The sequence below is a fragment of the Triticum urartu genome, chromosome 6A (assembly GCF_056163025.1).
Source record: "Triticum urartu cultivar PI428250 chromosome 6A, HENAU_Tu73, whole genome shotgun sequence".
In the NCBI taxonomy this organism is placed as follows: Eukaryota; Viridiplantae; Streptophyta; class Magnoliopsida; order Poales; family Poaceae; genus Triticum; species Triticum urartu.
Window position 1 is genome coordinate 38,849,760 of NC_141878.1, and position 21,541 is coordinate 38,871,300.

The following is a 21,541-nucleotide window of genomic DNA, read 5'->3' on the forward strand; positions in this document are numbered from 1 at the left end:
TTGGAAGAATTTTTTCCCTTAGGGTTGTAGTTCCCCACTATACTCTCGCCGTGGCTTTTCGGTTGGGCATACCCTGTCCCTACCCTAGCCCCTGGTTGTCGCGTCAGGCACTGTTCGGCCCCTACCCTCCACCCTGGGGCATAGCTAGCCCATGTAACCCTAGACCTTATAATTTATACTATACCCTAGATTTGTTTACTCTAAAATATACCTCTATTTGCTACTTGGTGATACTAGGCTCGAGCAAACATTTACGTAGGGGTGAAAATCTTATCAAATTGGCGACGTGGGACTAAAAACATCCAGGTATAGTGGGTCAATCATATTTGACGCCTTAAGTGTCAAATTGACGGTGAAACACACAGGCGCATGTGTGTTTGGGCCGAACATTTACACTTTATTTTATATGTCCTTTTTCTTCAGTTTTTTATTGGTTCTTTTGGGTTTTGTTCTTTTTTCTTTTTGCTTTCTTCTTTTTTTTGATTTTTGCAGAATTCTCTTTCCGTTTTATTCCTTTATTTTACTTTTAAACACATTTTTATACATAAATATTATTTTAATAAACGGTGAATATCTTTTACATACACGACAAACTTTTACAATACGGTGAACATCTTCAAAATATAGAAAATATTTCTATTAATAAGCGACGAACTTATTTTTTAAAAATCAAGTCTTAAACTTGTTTAACAATAATTTTCAAGTTCTTTTTGTTTTTTTACAAAATTTCTGAAAACAAGAAAAATCATGCTTTGGGCAGCCAATATTTGACGCCACTCGCGGTGGTCGCCACCTCCCTCCAGCCCAGGCCCAGGTCGGCCGAAGAAAGAAGGCTCGGCCCTCTCAACGGCGGCCCAGGCTACACGTCTGCTCTCTTCCACACCGCCGGCGTCCCTTGCTCCTCCGTCCGCTTCTATCCTCCCTCCCGGCGACTTGCTCCGCCCGCTCCTATCCACCGTGCGGCGCTCGCATGGACGACGGGCCGCGCGGTGTCGTGCCCTGTCGCCTGACGACGGAGGCGGCACGGTCAGCTGCGTGCGGTGGGAGGTAGAGAAGAAATGCCCACGCGCCGCTACCCTCTCACCATCGCCGCCGCCGTTGCCGCTAAATCCCACGCCACGCTGCTCAAGTCAGGCGTCACTTCCCCCACGCCCTGGAACCAGCTCCTCACCGCATACTCCCTCTCCCCGCTCGGCCTCGTCGCCGCGCGCCAGGTGTTCGACCAAATACCCCGCCCGGACGCCGCCTCCTGGAACTCCCTCCTCACCGCGCACGTCTCCGCCGGCGCGCATTCCGCTGCATACCGCATCTTCCAAGCCATGCACGAGCAGGGACTCGCCGCCAACACCTTCGCCCTCGGCCCCACTCTCCGCTCCGCTGCTGCCGTGGGCTGCCCTGCTCTCGGCGCCCAGCTGCACTCGCTCATCGTCAAAGCTATCCTGGCCGACAATGTCTTTGCTGCGACCGCATTGCTTCACATGTATGCCAAATGTGGCCGCAAGAGGGATGCTCGTCGGGTGTTCGATGGAATGCCGGAGCGGAACACTGTTTCTTGGAACGCCCTCGTTGCTGGTTATGTGGAGTCTGGGAAGGTTGCTCCAGCAGTTCGGCTGTTTGTTGAGATGGAGAGGGAGGGGTTGCTTCCTGATGAGGCAACATTCGCGGCGTTGCTCACAGCGGTTGATGACTCCAGTCATTTCTTGATGCATCAGCTGCATGGGAAGATTGTCAAATATGGATCGGCATTGGGTTTGATAGTGTTGAATGCAGCAATCACTGCCTACTCACAATGTGGGGCCCTGGCAAATTCTAGAAGGATCTTTGATGAAATTGGGAACAGAAGGGATTTGATCTCATGGAACGCAATGCTTGGAGCTTACGCTTCCCATGGGATGGAGCATGAGGCGATGGGATTCTTTGCTAACATGATGCGAGCGGGTGGAGTGCAGCCTGACATGTATAGTTTCACAAGTATCATAAGTGCGTGCGCGGAGCATCGTGATCAGGGAGGGACAGTAATTCATGGTCTGGTGATCAAGAATGGCTTTGAAGGAGTTACGCATGTTTGCAATGCTCTAATTGCCATGTACACTAGATTTAGTGAGAACTGCATGATGGAAGATGCATATAAGTGCTTTGATTCCTTGCTGCTCAAGGACACCGTCTCCTGGAATTCTATGTTAACTGGGTATTCGCAGCACGGCTTGAGCGCTGATGCCTTGAGATTCTTCAGATGTGTGCAGTCAGAAAATATTAGAACTGACGAGTATGCATTCTCTGCTGCCCTGCGTTCATGCTCAGACCTTGCTTTACTTAGGCTAGGTAGACAAATACACGGTTTAGTCACCCATTCTGGTTTTGCCTCCAACAATTTTGTTTCCAGCTCGCTGATCTTCATGTATTCTAAGAGTGGTGTTCTTGATGATGCAATGAAGTCTTTTGAGGAGGCAGACAAGAGTAGCTCGGTGCCATGGAACTCTATGATGTTTGGTTATGCGCAGCATGGACAGGCCCAGGCCGTGCGCAGCCTCTTCAATCAGATGCTGGAGCTTAAGGTTCCTTTGGATCATATTACATTTGTTGGCCTGATTACTGCCTGCAGTCATGCTGGTCTTGTGGATGAAGGTTCAGAAATCCTCAATACGATGGAAAATAGGTATGGAATTCCTCTTCGGATGGAGCATTATGCATGCGGCATTGATCTGTATGGGAGGGCTGGGCAGCTTGACAAAGCAAGAGAGCTTATTGACTCTATGCCATTTGAACCAGACGCCATGGTGTGGATGACCCTATTAGGTGCTTGCAGAATCCATGGGGATATGGAACTAGCGAGTGATGTGGCCAGCCATCTATTGGAGGCAGAACCTAGACAGCACTCCACCTATGTTCTCCTCTCCAGCATGTATTCTGGTCTTGGGATGTGGAGTGATAGAGCAATCGTGCAGAAGGAAATGAAGAATAAAGGATTAAGCAAAGTCCCTGGTTGGAGCTGGATCGAGGTGAAGAATGAGGTGCACTCTTTCAATGCAGAGGATGGATCGCACCCAAGGATGGATGAAATATATGAGATGTTGAGTTTGTTGCTTCACAATTTTCCTGTGCAGCCTGTGCATCAAGAAACAACTGGAGCCATCGACTGCTGTGAGCAATTTGCCTCTTAATATTTTTATCATTATCATTTTACATTTATTTGCCGCAATTCTGCTCTTCGAGTTTATAACCGCCGTCAGTTTATTCACACACATGATATTTTGGTTGGCCACAGAACTATCAAATTATGGGATTCCACTCAATTAAAGATCAGGACAGATGAGAGAAAGAAAAAATCAATCTCCTACTCTATGTATAAGCTGTGCGTACCAACATATGGGCATTTTTTCCTTTAAAATATAGCATTTGCAAGCCACCTTCTGGCCTCACAAGTAAAAACAACTATTTAAAATGGCAGTCGGCACATAACAAGTGAAAATTGTTGAAATATAGATGGCTTTAGGCGTATAAAACAATTACAAAAAAACCTCTAAAGGCCTATGTGGGTGTCCTGATTAGGTGGTGGGAAGTTTAGTACCACATCAGGACTGGAGGAAGTTTTGGACCTCCTTAAAAGGGATTCTCTTCTACATGCTATTGAATCATGAGGACAGTGGTTCCCGCGCGTTCCTCCTCCACCGTACCGAGCTCAGACCTATAGCATGCACGCGCTTAATTTTTGCGGTCTGGAATGGATAACTAATGTGCAATTAATTACAACTAGATATTTTTACAATGTTAACATACAGATAGAGAAAAATAATAATGTTGTCGTAACTTTTCTTCTTCACTTTCTTAATAACTATTTCTTCCCATGCTCACTTTAATTCTTCTATTGATGTTGCCCATAGTTGGACCAAGAACTCCCAAACTCCCTTGGAAGAATTTTTTCCCTTAGGGTTGTAGTTCCCCACTATACTCTCGCCGTGGCTTTTCGGTTGGGCATACCCTGTCCCTACCCTAGCCCCTGGTTGTCGCGTCAGGCACTGTTCGGCCCCTACCCTCCACCCTGGGGCATAGCTAGCCCATGTAACCCTAGACCTTATAATTTATACTATACCCTAGATTTGTTTACTCTAAAATATACCTCTATTTGCTACTTGGTGATACTAGTCTCGAGCAAACATTTACGTAGGGGTGAAAATCTTATCAAATTGGCGACGTGGGACTAAAAACATCCAGGTATAGTGGGTCAATCATATTTGACGCCTTAAGTGTCAAATTGACGGTGAAACACACAGGCGCATGTGTGTTTGGGCCGAACATTTACACTTTATTTTATATGTCCTTTTTCTTCAGTTTTTTATTGGTTCTTTTGGGTTTTGTTCTTTTTTCTTTTTGCTTTCTTCTTTTTTTTGATTTTTGCAGAATTCTCTTTCCGTTTTATTCCTTTATTTTACTTTTAAACACATTTTTATACATAAATATTATTTTAATAAACGGTGAATATCTTTTACATACACGACAAACTTTTACAATACGGTGAACATCTTCAAAATATAGAAAATATTTCTATTAATAAGCGACGAACTTATTTTTTAAAAATCAAGTCTTAAACTTGTTTAACAATAATTTTCAAGTTCTTTTTGTTTTTTTACAAAATTTCTGAAAACAAGAAAAATCATGCTTTGGGCAGCCAATATTTGACGCCACTCGCGGTGGTCGCCACCTCCCTCCAGCCCAGGCCCAGGTCGGCCGAAGAAAGAAGGCTCGGCCCTCTCAACGGCGGCCCAGGCTACACGTCTGCTCTCTTCCACACCGCCGGCGTCCCTTGCTCCTCCGTCCGCTTCTATCCTCCCTCCCGGCGACTTGCTCCGCCCGCTCCTATCCACCGTGCGGCGCTCGCATGGACGACGGGCCGCGCGGTGTCGTGCCCTGTCGCCTGACGACGGAGGCGGCACGGTCAGCTGCGTGCGGTGGGAGGTAGAGAAGAAATGCCCACGCGCCGCTACCCTCTCACCATCGCCGCCGCCGTTGCCGCTAAATCCCACGCCACGCTGCTCAAGTCAGGCGTCACTTCCCCCACGCCCTGGAACCAGCTCCTCACCGCATACTCCCTCTCCCCGCTCGGCCTCGTCGCCGCGCGCCAGGTGTTCGACCAAATACCCCGCCCGGACGCCGCCTCCTGGAACTCCCTCCTCACCGCGCACGTCTCCGCCGGCGCGCATTCCGCTGCATACCGCATCTTCCAAGCCATGCACGAGCAGGGACTCGCCGCCAACACCTTCGCCCTCGGCCCCACTCTCCGCTCCGCTGCTGCCGTGGGCTGCCCTGCTCTCGGCGCCCAGCTGCACTCGCTCATCGTCAAAGCTATCCTGGCCGACAATGTCTTTGCTGCGACCGCATTGCTTCACATGTATGCCAAATGTGGCCGCAAGAGGGATGCTCGTCGGGTGTTCGATGGAATGCCGGAGCGGAACACTGTTTCTTGGAACGCCCTCGTTGCTGGTTATGTGGAGTCTGGGAAGGTTGCTCCAGCAGTTCGGCTGTTTGTTGAGATGGAGAGGGAGGGGTTGCTTCCTGATGAGGCAACATTCGCGGCGTTGCTCACAGCGGTTGATGACTCCAGTCATTTCTTGATGCATCAGCTGCATGGGAAGATTGTCAAATATGGATCGGCATTGGGTTTGATAGTGTTGAATGCAGCAATCACTGCCTACTCACAATGTGGGGCCCTGGCAAATTCTAGAAGGATCTTTGATGAAATTGGGAACAGAAGGGATTTGATCTCATGGAACGCAATGCTTGGAGCTTACGCTTCCCATGGGATGGAGCATGAGGCGATGGGATTCTTTGCTAACATGATGCGAGCGGGTGGAGTGCAGCCTGACATGTATAGTTTCACAAGTATCATAAGTGCGTGCGCGGAGCATCGTGATCAGGGAGGGACAGTAATTCATGGTCTGGTGATCAAGAATGGCTTTGAAGGAGTTACGCATGTTTGCAATGCTCTAATTGCCATGTACACTAGATTTAGTGAGAACTGCATGATGGAAGATGCATATAAGTGCTTTGATTCCTTGCTGCTCAAGGACACCGTCTCCTGGAATTCTATGTTAACTGGGTATTCGCAGCACGGCTTGAGCGCTGATGCCTTGAGATTCTTCAGATGTGTGCAGTCAGAAAATATTAGAACTGACGAGTATGCATTCTCTGCTGCCCTGCGTTCATGCTCAGACCTTGCTTTACTTAGGCTAGGTAGACAAATACACGGTTTAGTCACCCATTCTGGTTTTGCCTCCAACAATTTTGTTTCCAGCTCGCTGATCTTCATGTATTCTAAGAGTGGTGTTCTTGATGATGCAATGAAGTCTTTTGAGGAGGCAGACAAGAGTAGCTCGGTGCCATGGAACTCTATGATGTTTGGTTATGCGCAGCATGGACAGGCCCAGGCCGTGCGCAGCCTCTTCAATCAGATGCTGGAGCTTAAGGTTCCTTTGGATCATATTACATTTGTTGGCCTGATTACTGCCTGCAGTCATGCTGGTCTTGTGGATGAAGGTTCAGAAATCCTCAATACGATGGAAAATAGGTATGGAATTCCTCTTCGGATGGAGCATTATGCATGCGGCATTGATCTGTATGGGAGGGCTGGGCAGCTTGACAAAGCAAGAGAGCTTATTGACTCTATGCCATTTGAACCAGACGCCATGGTGTGGATGACCCTATTAGGTGCTTGCAGAATCCATGGGGATATGGAACTAGCGAGTGATGTGGCCAGCCATCTATTGGAGGCAGAACCTAGACAGCACTCCACCTATGTTCTCCTCTCCAGCATGTATTCTGGTCTTGGGATGTGGAGTGATAGAGCAATCGTGCAGAAGGAAATGAAGAATAAAGGATTAAGCAAAGTCCCTGGTTGGAGCTGGATCGAGGTGAAGAATGAGGTGCACTCTTTCAATGCAGAGGATGGATCGCACCCAAGGATGGATGAAATATATGAGATGTTGAGTTTGTTGCTTCACAATTTTCCTGTGCAGCCTGTGCATCAAGAAACAACTGGAGCCATCGACTGCTGTGAGCAATTTGCCTCTTAATATTTTTATCATTATCATTTTACATTTATTTGCCGCAATTCTGCTCTTCGAGTTTATAACCGCCGTCAGTTTATTCACACACATGATATTTTGGTTGGCCACAGAACTATCAAATTATGGGCATTAACCAGCCAGCCCCTGTTGGAGATGATTGAGCACACTTCTCTTGTATATTCTGTGGATGCACATTCATCTGCTCTGATTGCTAGTGGCAGTGAAGACCGCTGTGTCAATATATGAAAGGTCATCTGTTTTGTGTGCTTTGGAAAATTCATGTTAAAATTCAGTTGTAATTTTTCATTGGATATGATTTGTTTATACTTATATCTTCTCTATTGAACAACTCTTGAAACCCCGGCCTTTCCATTGGTGGTACTATCCATTCTACAAATGGATTTTTCTAAATAAATGTCAATTGTAGTGAAGTCAATATCTCCCTGCCTATGTTCCAGTCTATTCCAAACAAAAAAATAGTTCTAGTCTGTTATTGTACTTCCCCTAAAGCGGGGACTTCCTTTATAAGCAAATGATCCTACAGATCTCTGATCTTAAACATATTGAGTAGTTGCAAACTGGAAAGATCACTATGATACAAACCATGACAAGAAGTAAGAATGACCTGCTGATTGTATTCTAACATTTGGATTCCTGCTTCTCCATTGACTAGTTCATGACCATGAGCAGCTTCATTGGCTTTTCTCGGGAAGTGGGATGTTAATCAGTAAATGTTCCAGTTTATTAATTATGTCAAAGTTTGAGCTAGAATGTGCTTAATGCTCCAATGTAACTGCTTGGAGTGGAGAGAAGATATCATGTGTCTTTCTCTTGCACTGATATCTGACTATCCGCTACAAAGTAAATAGGATGCAATTGATGCTCTCCTGCAAAAGCAAAACCTGCCAACATAGAAGCCAGTGCATGTTCTGATAATCTGATGGAATCGTGAGGATATGGACAACCAGCCATAATAGGGTTTAGCAGTGATGAGGAACTTGCGGCTTATACACAGATCTTATTTCTCAGTACACACTTAGCATGTTGGTTTCTGTTGCTTCCTGATTTCTGTAAAGTTCTGACATCTTCTGCTTAAAGTGACCATTAAACAAGTGGAGTCAGACAAGAATAGCAGAGGGAGACAGACAATGCTAGCTGGAAGATCATTATGTAAAAAAGAAACTTCATTCTAGGTATTACTGCTACCATGATGTGTTTCCAATCTTGTTTTTATCTACTGAAAGCTTCAAATCTTATTATTCCCTCCATTGGCCAATATCACACTTCTCTTACTGGTTTGCTCTTTTGATTTGCCACATTAATGTAAGTACGAACCTTTAGCCGATTAGCTTGATTGGGTATATATATTAATTACATCAGTTTGAAAGAATGGTAATGTGCCAAGCAAAAAATTGCATGTTAACTAAGTCTGTATCTTCCCTCTCTGTACTGTATTTTGACCATAAGAGTCAGCAGCTGTACTGTGCATGGTAATGGGGAAAAAATCTCGATATACTAAACCACGACACATGATCGTTTATCTGATACGACTAAAATCTTGATTTGATCAGGTGGAAGGGAAGCCTCCCTCCTGCTGGTTGGAGCTTTTGAATGCAATTTTGATGCCGCACTATGAATTGAAGTTCAATATTTTGATAGTTTTGGCAAAGAAAAGCTTATGTACTCTGTATTTAGCCGAGCTTGTGTACGCTGCATGCTGAGTATCTGTTACTGAAGAATTTGCAAACATGAATTCATAATGGCAGGGAATCCTCTGTGTCTATGACAGGTGTTTGGGGCAGTAATCTTTATTCAATACACAAGGATGAATACCACAGTGCAAAAAAAAAACAGAAATGTCAATCACAAGTGTTATTCTTTCATGTAAAATAAATAAGAACAAAACAGCTCAAACTTCAGGCTAGCGAGGGCCATTTAACATTATTAATTAGTATTATAAATCAATTGATAAGGGCGAAATTAAAGAAAAATACCCAAATCTTAACAGAGCAGGACTGATATCTGAAGTCAATTCTTCACATGAGACTCCAGCAGTAGAAAAACATAGTATTCATTTTCCTTTCTTTTGGTTGGTTGGTTGGTTGGAGACAAGAGAATCTAGGCTTGTTGATTTGCTTTGACTTGTGAAATCAACATTGCCGGCCCACTTTTAATAGGGTTCACAACTGGTTGGCACAATCACATCATTCACACTGATAATTCGTACGCAACTTCAGCTACTGCAACTTGGAACAAGTCGTCACCAAAACAGAGGCCAGTCAACTGAAGACTACCAGCAATGCCATGCCAATTCAGACAATATCATCATGTCATGTCGTCGACGAACAGATTCTGCACACTGGATTCATTTGGCCAATTCTCCATACTGAATTTATATTATACCCATCACAGATTCACAAACAAATGAAAATGCCGAGTCATCCCCAGAATGTACTGACAACCATACAATTAACCTCGCAAAGCTCAGCTCCAAAAGAAAAGAAAAAAACATGGTATCTACTATACTGTCCAACAAAGTGCCAAACAATCATAGTGGCGCAGCCGTGCAGGAACACCAAAGAATTATTGCCTCTGCCATTTCTAGGTGTTCACAATATACAATTACATGATATCTCTGATTTTCTTTCTTGCTGTATTTTACACTCACCGTGATCCGACACAAGCTCAACACCAACATCAGACAAAAATTAATTTAATTAGGCCATGTATGTACAGGAAGAGAAAGAATGTCATCAGCAGCAGCAGATCATCCGCCAGCAGGTTGGGGATCACCGTGCCTTCGTGGCGTGCCCGTTGGTGGGCCTCGAGCCACGGCGCCCATCACCGTTGCCGCGTGGAGATGACCGCTGGTGCACTGCAGCAGAGCGGCCGTGGGCACGGTCCCTGGATGACGTCCCGCTCCCTCCTCTTGCCTCCCTTGTCCGGCTCTTCAGTGCCTCGATCTGCTCCAGCGTCTCGAGGACCTCCTTCATCGACGGCCTGCTCCTGGGCTCACCAGCAAGGCAGTTGAGTGTCAGCTGCGCCGCCTGGTGGGATTGCTTGGAGTTGTACTGGCCCTCAAACTGAGGGTCCATGAGGCGGGCAAGCTTTCTCCGGTCAGCCAAGTAGGGCTTCGCCCAGTCAACGAGGCTCTGTTGTCCATTGGGACGGTTGGGGTCCAGCGCTCGCTTGCCGGACAGCATCTCCAGCATCACAACTCCGAAACCGTAAACATCGCTCTTGACATACAAATGGCCTGGACATGGTTCAGAGCATGTGGTGAGAAAAGCAATCAACAGCTAAGAAAGCAACCATAGATAGCAACTTTAAATTCTGAAGTTTGTATGGATGACTGGATGAATGGAGCTACCGACAACTTGAGAAGGTATTTACTCAGGCATATGAATTCAGAATCTGATATGGGATGAAAACTAACTGGAAATAGTGAACGCATGGTATGAGCGAGTTTATGGTCTTTTCGTGGATGGTGGCAGCAGAGGAATGCCCACTTGACATAAAAGGTATTGGTAGCAGAGGGATTAATTTAATTTATAAAACTGTCCAGTTGATATGAGCAATTGTCATGGCTCATGAGTCATGAATCATTGACAAATCTATTTGGTGTACAACTCTAAATTTGGAAAGATCCAAGGTAGGAATTCATTGGCTATATGGGGATACTAAACCTATCTGCCATATGTTTATGTTTCAGTTTGTACAACTGGCTGCCACATCGATTGCAGGCAGTATTATTATCTGATCATATATATCTGTGGTTAGCAGGCATAAGGACACATACCGGTGGCCACGTATTCTGGAGCCGCATATCCGTAGGTGCCCATCACCCTGGTCGTGATATGAGAGTTGCTACCCGTTGGTCCAAGCTTAGCAAGCCCAAAGTCAGAGAGCTTCGCATTATAACTCTGCCAAAAAAAAATGCCGTCAGCATTTAACCTTCATATGTAGACAACAGATAGAATGTACATTGCATAGTACTTCGTAAAACACTTACTGCATCTAGAAGAATATTGGAAGCCTTGAAGTCCCTGTAGATAACTTGCTTCTCTGATGCATGCAAGAACGCAAGTCCTCGAGCTGCGCCAATGGCTATCTTCAGCCTCAGCTCCCATGACAGTGGAGCACATCCTTCTACAGAAATGCAATAGGTTCCAATATCAGTATTTTGAATTCAACTGGTTCCTCAAGAATTGCAACCGCTTCCAATAATTGCAGAGAATAAAGACCAGTTAAGAACTCACTTCTGAAAAGATGGTTTTCCAAGCTCCCTTTGGCCATGAACTCGTAGACAAGCAACAGTTCCTTGTCCTCCCAGCAGTAGCCCAACAGCTTGACGAGGTTTGGGTGCGAGAGCCTTCCCAGAAAGTTTATCTCTGACTGCAAGTTGACAACCAGAAATGTTCATTAGATACAGCAGCTGCGGCAACCTTTGGAAACAATGATTCTGTTAGACTAAACTAGGAGCACTGAGTCACGTCTGCCGGCCTAATAGTAGCATTCTATATGTACCAGAGCTGACCAAACAAAAATAGAAGCAAACTAGATTGTGATAAACATGTGGGCTATTGGGTATTTTAGGTCAGCAGTTTTGAACAGCTTAGCATACCACCTTCAAACAAGATGGCTCTGGTTAGCATTAGTCAAATGGCACTGGCCAGACAGCGCAGCTCCATTACGATATAATAGATCTAGCAGCCAAGACATCATGTAACGACCAAGAGAATCTTTAAAATCGTTGTGATTTGTTTAAACCTGACCACTAATGGTGTGTGTGCGTGTGCAGAAAGTGGACTGTAAACTCAGCTAAAACTACAAAAGTAAACTCATAACAGTTGTCAGAAAGTGGACTGTAAACTCAGCTAAAACTACAAAAGTAAACTCATAGCAGTTGTTCCACATGTGCCGAAGCTGAATCAAAGTTCCCATCAAGAGCAAACAAGACAAAGTCAAACCCCAAATTCCAATGCTCATCATACTCATCAATTTGGAATTCAGAGAGCTCAAGAAAATATTTACCTGCCATTCCTCGTACCCCTGCATGCTCTCCGAGTTGAGCTTCTTGACGGCAACGACCATGCCGGTGCCGCTCTTGGTGGGGTTCATCGTCTTCTCGTCCACCCACCCCTTGTACACCCTCCCGAACCCTCCCTCCCCGAGGACGCTGTCGGGCCTGAAGTTCTTGGTGGCCGTCTTGAGCTCGAGGAAGGTGAAGGTGCGGAGGTTGGGCGCCTCCAGGATCTGGCCCTCGAGGAAACCCGCCGCCGCCTCGTCGAAGCCCCCGCTGGTGCCGCCGCTGCCCGCGGAGGCCATGAAGGTGCTGCTGCCTCGCGAGGAGAGCTTCCCCGTGGTGCTGTTGCTGGTGGTGACACTGCCGCTCGTCTTGTAGTTGGATGTTCCTGTCAAACAATATGCAACACGTTTAACATACTGAATTTGATTACTGGAGAAATTTTGTAAAGAGCATGGAGAGGTCCCCCTTCTGAGCAAACAGTTTGGACCGCGTCAGTGACATATGGTTGCTTCAGCCTGTATGACTTATGAAGCGGGGGAAACTACTCTCTCTTGCTGACAAAATACTCCACTCGTAAATTAAAGTTTGGAAGACTAGAGCGTCAAGCGTGGGAATTGGGAAATTATGGTTGTAGCATGATACTGATTTTTCAGTCAGTTCGCATCCCTGATCTCTGTCGACTACTCCTATGAAGAAGAGGGGAAATCTGATAAGAGAATAGCAAGAAATTAAGCAGGCTGTGGTGATTCACTGCCACCAACCAACCCCTAAACAACTCGACAGACGACTGGCTGACTGACGGACAGAGATGAAAGAAGCAGCGCAATCTTGAGCTCCTCGGAGAACCAAGAATCAGAATCCGACTGGACCAAAACATGGTCTTGGCCGAGGCAGCAGCCACGGTGCCTCTGCGCAGCAGACAACCTAAATAAACAAGACGTCCGAGCAAGAACCAAGAAATCCCCCCCGCCGGGGGAGCTCGCGGGATCCGGGGATCGACAAGATCGTCAGAAGAGCAACGTCAGCAGAAAGAGGAGGAAAAGGGGGATCCCGAATCAGGTTCCTGGAGAAGCAGATTCGTCCTCACCTGGGCTGGACGGCCGGTAGTCCGCCGCCACATCGGCCTTCCCCGCGCCGCCGCAGATGTTCCCCATCTCACCGCGGCCCCCTCCTCCCTCCCGCCGGAGCCAATCAGCAGAAACGACGCGAGAGGGTTGCTTGCGGAGGAGAAGACAGGGGGAAAGCGGAGCAGGAGGAGGAAGACGAGGAGTATGGAATGGAGAACGGAGGGGGGAGGGGAAGTCAAGGGGGGGCCGTGATAAGTAAGCGGAGACTGGAGTGCTTGCGAGGGGGGACGGACGGACGAAGGAGAGGACGCTGCTGCAAACTGAAGCGAGAAAGTCTCCGGCTTTGTTTGTTCCTCCGTCTCCGTGTGGGCGTGGCCGGCCGGCCCCCGCCTCGCCTGCCCCGGGCCGCACTCCACCACCTCTCCCTTTCAGCTCAAACTCCGCGTGCCGCTTTTCTCCCATTTCTTCATAGTATATTGCCCGGAAAGGCCAAGTCCTCTTCCAGCTGCCCGCCGCTGCGTGTAAAAAATGGACACAAGATGCCTCCGTTCTACTCCATCCGTCCCGTAATACAAAAGCATTTTTTTCTATTTAAAACCGATGTGCAATCCTTGTAACTTTGGAATGGATTTTCGACGATATCGACATCGGCGTGCATAAGCGTGATTTTTTTGTGTGTGCGTGCGTGTGTGTGTCTGTGTGTGAGAGAGAGATATAGCGCTCCCATGGCATTGCTGGTGGGCGGCAAAAAGGGACTGAGGTTTCAACTTGTGAGGAATTGTCCATAAAACCTATTCCAGACGGGGAATATGCAACTATAAAAATATACTTTCATCGTCCCATAATGCATGATGGTTTTGACACCGGTGTAATGTTGAAAAAATAAAACAAGTTTACATAAGACCAATGCTATAAAAGAAGATATTGTACTACATCTAATATCGCATCGAGCGAGCCCGTGGTTAATCAGTTGGTTTGACCAAGCAGAGCTATCCAGCTAGGGTTTCCTCCCAATTACCACACAAGCGATGGATGGCTAATTAGTTTGGCTGTCCTTTCATGTCCTTTTCTCCATCTTGTTCCAAAAGCAGACGAGGAATATGAGACTTGACTGGTGCATGAGATCCTGGGAGGTTGACAATAGTGGCACCAGAGTTATCATTGATGGCGCCAGCTAGAATGTGTCAAAGCATGCTCTCTTAAGTGTCAAACTTAGCCACTGTGCTTTCAGCTGGTCTTTGATCTGGTTTAGACCCATCTAAAACCATGTTTACACGTGTTAACCAGAGAGGGCCACGACTTTAATTCTCCCAGATGTGTTCACATGATTCCATCTATATGCTAGCATATGAACTTGTGCGCGCTTACAGGAGCAACTACTTTTTTTTCAGATGAGGATGACATCCAGCCTCTGCATCGGGACGATGCATGTAGCTGTTTTATTAATTATTCATCAAGATCTTATAAAGTAACACATCAATATGTCTGAAGCCACCATTTTGACGACTTCTCTCGCTACTCCTATCCACTTTGATAAAAGGGGTGCAGATTGTCGGGGCCGCATACCCAGACTTCACACCAAATTAGGCACAACATCTAAAGCCGAAGGCTCCAACCAAGACAAATTGTCGGGTTTGGCCCACACACCGGTCCAATGCACTCTCAGCGAGCACCACATGCGCGCGTTGTAGAGGCCATCGTCACCATCTTCCACCGATCCATCTTCAGAGCAGGTACTGACGCGTCCACCTTGCCAGGACTGTCGTCGACGCCAACACGGCGCTAGACAACACCACCACCCTATGCACGTCCACCATCACGCATCCGTCGCAGACCTGCAGCTCCATGCCACCGAGACTCCACGTGGTCCATGCGTCACAGGTACTGCCGGTCTACCGCAGAAACCGTCCACTGGTCCCTCGAGTCTATGCACCCCTCCAAGAATGACGCCCTCAAAGGGAGGGGGTGACACAAGAGCGCCACCGTCATTCAATCGACTGATCTAGGGTTTCCCCCGGAGGTAGCAGATAGAGGTCTGGAGCTTCTCCATGGCATCCCTTCAACAAGGAAACGATACAAAAGAGTGCTGCCATCGCTGGCCTTGGCAATTAGCCGAGAGCAAGGTTTTCACCCGATCTGCTCGACGAACCTCCATCTAGCATCATGTCCCCAGGCTGCCATTGATCTGTGCCGCCAGGCAGCAAGCAGGCTGCACCTTGCAGATAAGATCTGGCTGAAGGCTAGACCACACATGCCGCCGACCCATCCACCAGGCCCTCCATGCTGCCGCCGCTGATCCAAGGTCACATCACCCGCTAATCCAGCCGCAACCGCTTAACGCAGCCAACACCGTTGCCCGAGGCAGGGACGGCCACCGCGCCCCGCAGCCATCATCGCTTGATGCTATGGACACAGGGGCATCGTAGATTGCTAGCATATCCACCCGAGGCCATGTTCGGTCCTAACCGCTCAAATCGCTTGCCGGAGACAATGCTTTGTGTGGATCCATTCCTCCGGCGGTAAAGGTCGATGCAGAGGAAGAAGTTGACGAGGAAACATCAATGCCAGCAGCAAGTCCATGGACTCGTCGAACCTGAAAAGACCAGCGCTAAATCCGTCACCCTCTTCCTTCCTGCCACCATGGCGGTCAATGATCATCGCATCCATAGCCCCAACGAGCTCATCAAATGTCAAACTTAACTATTGTGCTTTCTTATGGTCTTTGGCCTGGTTTTAGACCAATCTAAAACCATGTTTACGTGTTAACCAGAGGACCATTTCTTGTTTCTCCCAGATATGTTCACACACATATATATACATATATGTGCTATAAAACAAACTGCTAGATGTAGTTGTGGATTTGTGCTTACATGAGCAGCAACTTTTGACTTAACTAATTAATTAAGTATCCTTGTTTGGTCTAACCTGAGAGCTGGTTGAAATAGTCAGATACACTAATTCAATCCATACCATGGGGTATATATGCGAGATTACGAGAGGACATCACCATGCATATACACGTCTCTCGCCTCAAACATTTTGATTATATATACATGAAACCCATTAGTTTGTACTGTCTTTATCAGTACATTTGAACAAACAAAAACACAGACGCACACGGCACGTGCGCGCGCACACTTACACACTTTGGTCAGATAGATGGCCAGCTCCTCAACATTACGACCTTTTATGCAAGACAAACCCCAAGGTGCCAAAAGTCATGATCCATCCACATGACCATGCCGTTGAACAAATATGAGTGCATTCTTTTCTCAGGTTTACTGGTTCAAATCTCATACGCACACAAGAGTCACAGCTAATATAGCCTCCGTGGATCAAGCTGCACCTTACTGTGACCATGATCGATCGGCCAACTCGGTCGAACAATTCCGATCATTTCTGCCTTGGCTTAATTATTAAAATCTTGAGAATGAACTGCATCCCTTTGACAATAATTGCATCATGCACACGCCGTATCTTTGTAGGGCAAGGCCATGCAAAATCTACAAGTGGACAATCATCGGTTGACAAAGTGCCCAACCGATATGAGTATGACCACTAAAAACAAGCTAAAGTTAGCAGCACGCACGCATGCGTGCATTATGAATTGAGCACATGTTAAGTGGGGAAATGCGATGGCCTACCAGATTAAGGGATGCTGCTAGCCATTTATTTATCCATGTAGGGCGAGTGTGAGTTGACTAGACCCTGAAAACACTGAAAACTACGAGCTCCAGCGACAATCCGCTGATCGCACGGCGCATTACAGATAAATGCCAACTTTCCCCTTTTCTTTGTCTTTCGCCCTTTTCGCACTTTCGCTATTGCGAGTGTGGCCAACAATCAATTAACGAGTGCTTGCTCGTGGCAAGAAATGATGGTTAGTTTGTGAAGAAAGTCAGAAAAGCGACCATGCATGCGCACTCTCAAATCAAAGGAGAAGTGTGCCTTTTTATCTTCTGAGTTTTCTTGGTTGCTTCCTCAGGGACTGTCTGGAATCACGACTCTTCTCTCCTTTTGCAAGGCTGGAAACGATGCCAATCAGGCTAAACAGAATGAGTATGAGATTGATAGTAAATTATCAGGCGGCCGGCAAACGATGCCAATTAGGCTTCATGCGACCGGGTGTGATGTCTGCTGCTCGCTTTGTCCAACGAAGACCAGAATGAGTATGAGATTGATAGTAAATTATCAGGCGGCCGGCAAACTTGCAAGACTGGCTATGGTTAAGATACATACCTGAAGAATGAATACAGGTGGGAAGGAAGGATTCAGAGAGCAGGAGACGAAATTGCAGGAAATTTACTTAACTAGGGGAGGAGAGCGACGTGCCAACAAGAACAGTTAATTATTCAGTGTAGTAAGTGTATTTCTTTGACCATCATGATCATATTGAGTATGTTGATCCAAGCCCGAATGGTTGTTTGGATAGCTTACCGGGCTTGCCACCTGGTAATGTAATGTATTAGTCGGAATAATATACATTGCACCAATTTTATGTTGTCATGTACTGCTGGCAAATGTAATGCATATACTCCCTCCGTTTGAAATTACTTGTTATAAAAATGGATGTATCTACAAGTAAAATACATTTAGATACATTCATTTCTTGGACGAGTAATTCCGAACGGAGGGAGTACTATGTAGAAGTTTGTTTTTGTTTTCTTTGGCTAAGGATATATTTAATGCTCCCTATGTTCCATAACTCTTGTCGTGTTTATAGTTTAAATTTGAGCTAAAATTACGACAAGAATTAGTGGAATTGAGGGAGTAGCTCTTCACTCATCAGCATCTACCCATCTGAAAGAAAAGCCTTCAGTGTCTGATCCCAAAAGACTAGACCAAGATTTGCCACCCCCTCCCTTCCCGCCACTGCGACCGCCAATGATCTTCATATCCGTACCCTGAACGAGCTCATCAAGTGTTAGGCTTAGCTACTGTGCTTTCGTCTGGTCTTTGGTCTGGGTTTAGACCAATGTAAAACCACGTGTTAACCAGAGGCCCATGTCTTGTTTCTCCCAGATATGTTCACACATATATGTGCTATAGAAGAAGCTAGCTAGATGTAGCTGTGGATTTGTGCTTACATGAGCAGCATCTTTTGACTTTACTAATTAATTAAGCATCCTTGTTTGCGGGGAATCGAATTGTCCTTCATGGGTGTAACCTGAGAGCTGGTTGAAATATTCAAATATATACATTAATTCCCTCAAGGGCTTAGCTCAAACACTTTGATTCTATACGTAAAATCCATTCAATTGTACTGTCTTAATCAGTGATGTTAAACAAACAAAAACACACTTTGGTCGGACAAATAGCCAGCTCCTCAACCATGTGACTTTTTTATGCAAGACAAAACCCCAAAGTGCCAAAAGGCATGATGGATCCATCCACTGATCCACACGACCATGCTGTTGAACGAATATGAATGCATATGTTTTCTCAGGATTACTGGTTCAAATCTCAGATGTACACAAGTCAAAGCTAAGCCTTGTGGATCAAGTCAAGCTGTACCGGCCTTTACTGCGGCTATAAGCGATTGGGCAACTTGGTCGTAGGAACAAGTTGGATCATTTCTGATGTTGCTTAATCAAGATATCGATAATCAAATGCATTCCTAGATAATAATTACATCGTGCATATATGCGCCGTATCTATGTAGGACACACAAGACCAACGCAAAATCTCACAAGTGGACAATTAATTCGTAAAGTGCGCGACATCAATATATCTGGCTATGATATAGATATATATATGATATGACCACTAGCTAGCTAAAAACAAGCTAAGGTAGCACGCATTATCAACAGAGCACATGTTAAGTGGAGAAATGTGATGGCCTACCAAATTGAGGCATGCTAGCCATCTACTATTGCTAAACTTATCCTAGTATATATGCCCATGTAGTATGAGTTGACTAGACTTGAAAACACTGAAAACAAATGAGCCATATGTGCATCTGCCAGCAGGTCCAACCGCAATCAGCTGCTCGCGCAACGCATAACAGGATACAAATAAATGCCAATCTCTGCCTTTTTTCATTTTATTTTTACCCCCTTTTTCGCGTTTTCGCTATCCCGAGCGACTGACCAAGAGGTTAATTAATCAACCGGGTCGTGGCAAGAAATGATGATAGTTAGTCTCTGAAGAAAGCCAGAAAATCGACCGTGCACGCTCTTAAAGTTGTGCTTTTTTTTTCTTCTTCTTCTGAGTTTTCTTGGTTGCTTCCTCAGGGCACTGGCTGGAACCACAGCTCCTCTCTCCTTTTGCAAGGCTGAAACGATGGCAATTAAGCTAGCAGGGGGTGACGTCAGCTGCTCTTTGGCCAACGAAGACTAGACTGATTATGCACATCAGTTTATACTCTCTCTCTTTTTTTTTTGAAAAGGAGGTAAGTACGATGCACACATACATATTTGCATTAGATTTATTATGCGGCCGGTGAGCTTGCAAGACTAGCTATGATTTGATTAAGGTGCCTGAAGAATGAATCCAGCAGGGAAAGAAGGCTAATAGTAACATTCAGAGAGAACATGAGAAAATTGCAGGAAATTGTACCTAAAGAGCGACGTACCAACAAACAAAAATAGCACTACTAATTATTCAGTGTGTTTCGGTGACCATCACCATATATGTCCAAGCCGGGAGTCGGACAGAAACAAGGCATGCATACGTATTTTTTTTCTTGTTTGCCACTGATATATACAGAAGGGTTTACAGTAATAGGTTTTCTTTCTCGCCTCCTTCACTCAACATTATCTACGTATCTAAAAGAAAAGACGTCAGTGTCTGATATATTAGCACCTGGGTAGGTAGTGAGTGAGTTTTCCTTTTTTTCTTTTGAATGGTATAAGGTAGGTAGTGAAATGATTTTGACAGTGTCTGATTATTATTAATCAGGCCATGACAATTTTTCTTGTCCTACAATTATATTTCTTGTTTTTTAACCATGGGAAATTTTCTTGGAATTAGCATGGCAGATTTATTGTACATGCCATGGTAAATTCTTTTTTATACACTATGAGATTTATCGACATGGCGAATTTCTGCCTTCTCACAAGCACAAACTTATTTTTGCAATGTGAACACTACTGAAGTTTTATAAATTTGCCGTGATGTGTTAGAGAAATTGTTTTTTTTTGTACATGCCATGTTAAGCAACCTATTTTTTTATATTTTTTCCATGAGCTAGACAAATATTTATTTCCTTTTAAAGTTGCAATCGGACCATTCCAGTTTGTTTACAAATCAGGGCGTGGAAATTTTATTTTTAGATAACAAGACACATTTATTTTTATTATATCATTGCAAGTTTATAAATTAGAGAAATGGCAGTTGTATTTAAGTATAGCAACGCCAATTTTCGTAATTTAGATCATGGCAATTGTAAATTTATGTTTAATGGCAATTAGAAAAAACAGGTGGTAGCTGAGTTGGGCTCAACCGGGTGGGTCGCGGAAGGAGTTCTCAAAAAAAGGAAGAAGAAAAAAACGCTCGCGGAGAGCGAACGAAGCTGACGATTCCCTGGCTGGCTTTATGGTCCTTGCAATATGCAGTGTCAGAAGCTCGTGCGTGAGTGATGGGGTGATGGTGCAAGAATCCGTAAAGAAATAGTATGATCTTATATTTCTTTAGGGAGAGAGTAGACAAATTCGGCAACACGGTTTGGCTTGGCTTATGGCTAGCTTGGTCGTCGTTGACTTGCCGCGATGGGGACGTAGTATTTGCTCGGGACCGGACACGGACAGGCTGGCTGAGAGCGTGCTCAACTTGTCGTACGCACTCCAAATACTATAGCGGTCAATCCGGACGCAGGGACCGGACATGGACGTCCGCTAAGTACAGATGGCCTGAATCGCAAAAATGTAACAATGGTGACTAATCCTCTGCGGGGCCTTCGCATGATCATTCAAGCAACAATGATGGCTACAAACTTGCTCCTTGAGCTATTTCTCTAGAGAGGAAGAAGAACAAGGCTATCCCTAGCTTCCTCTCTCTATGTGTGTGTGGGTGGACTAAGGTCTGAACCCTCCGCATGGGTGTCCTGGGGGGTTTATATAGGCCTACCTCCCAGAGGTACAATGGTAATCTGGCCGGGTGTAAGACCCGGCTGTCAGTGTCTATGGTCGCCGGCTTCTCCGCCGGCCGCTGGGGCCCGCCGCCTGGCGTGATCGGGCCGGCTGTCTCGTACTTCATTAACAGGCCGCGCCCGCCGCTTGCGGGTCCTGCCGGCTGCTTAGCACTGTAGCAATGCCACTAATGATGTGTGCTTTGTCGGGGAAGGCGTGGCTACAATACCGCCGCCTGGCGGGCGTTCGCTGTAGCCACTCCCCGTCTCTTCTGATTAATGGAGCATAGACTTTGAGGGAGGGGGAGGGCCGCCT

At 45.9% G+C, this 21,541-nt stretch overlaps 2 protein-coding genes and 1 pseudogene across 3 annotated transcripts; 2 read left to right on the forward strand and 1 right to left on the reverse strand.

Annotated features, from left to right (window-relative positions):
* The first annotated feature begins 786 nt into the window (after positions 1 to 786).
* LOC147963629 (putative pentatricopeptide repeat-containing protein At3g25970 pseudogene) lies at positions 787 to 3,185 on the forward strand (annotated as a pseudogene).
* A 1,509-nt stretch (positions 3,186 to 4,694) lies between these two features.
* LOC125512698 (putative pentatricopeptide repeat-containing protein At3g25970) lies at positions 4,695 to 8,872 on the forward strand. Of its 2 annotated transcripts, XR_015609355.1 has the most exons (3): positions 4,696 to 7,047; positions 7,172 to 8,254; positions 8,633 to 8,872. XR_015609355.1 is itself a non-coding variant. In XM_087531114.1 (1 exon), exon 1 carries the CDS (start codon positions 4,965 to 4,967, stop codon positions 7,065 to 7,067), a length of 2,103 nt encoding a protein of 700 aa, XP_087387240.1. In that variant the 5' UTR covers positions 4,695 to 4,964; the 3' UTR covers positions 7,068 to 7,091. The 2 variants fall into 2 exon arrangements, 1 of the variants encoding a protein (XP_087387240.1); XM_087531114.1 differs by lacking the exons at positions 7,172 to 8,254; positions 8,633 to 8,872 and having other exon boundaries at positions 4,695 to 7,091.
* Positions 8,873 to 9,626: 754 nt separating this feature from the next.
* LOC125512699 (putative serine/threonine-protein kinase PIX13) lies at positions 9,627 to 13,556 on the reverse strand. The gene is made up of 6 exons (XM_048677797.2): positions 13,178 to 13,556; positions 12,096 to 12,475; positions 11,321 to 11,456; positions 11,074 to 11,210; positions 10,861 to 10,984; positions 9,627 to 10,317 (listed from the first exon to the last, which is right to left on the reverse strand). Exons 1-6 carry the CDS (start codon positions 13,242 to 13,244, stop codon positions 9,851 to 9,853), a joined length of 1,311 nt encoding a protein of 436 aa, XP_048533754.2. The 5' UTR covers positions 13,245 to 13,556; the 3' UTR covers positions 9,627 to 9,850.
* Between the last annotated feature and the right edge of the window lie 7,985 nt (positions 13,557 to 21,541).

Excerpts from the sequence above, each read along its gene's own strand:
- LOC125512698 (XM_087531114.1), top strand. The coding sequence starts at position 4,965 with ATGCCCACGCGCCGCTACCCTCTCACCATCGCCGCCGCCGTTGCCGCT.
- LOC125512699 (XM_048677797.2), bottom strand. The coding sequence starts at position 13,244 with ATGGGGAACATCTGCGGCGGCGCGGGGAAGGCCGATGTGGCGGCGGAC. Across the intron at positions 11,211-11,320 it reads GGAAAACCATCTTTTCAGAA|AAGGATGTGCTCCACTGTCA; the intron begins GTGAGTTCTTAA and ends GCATTTCTGTAG. Across the intron at positions 10,985-11,073 it reads CCAATATTCTTCTAGATGCA|AGTTATAATGCGAAGCTCTC; the intron begins GTAAGTGTTTTA and ends TTTTTTTGGCAG.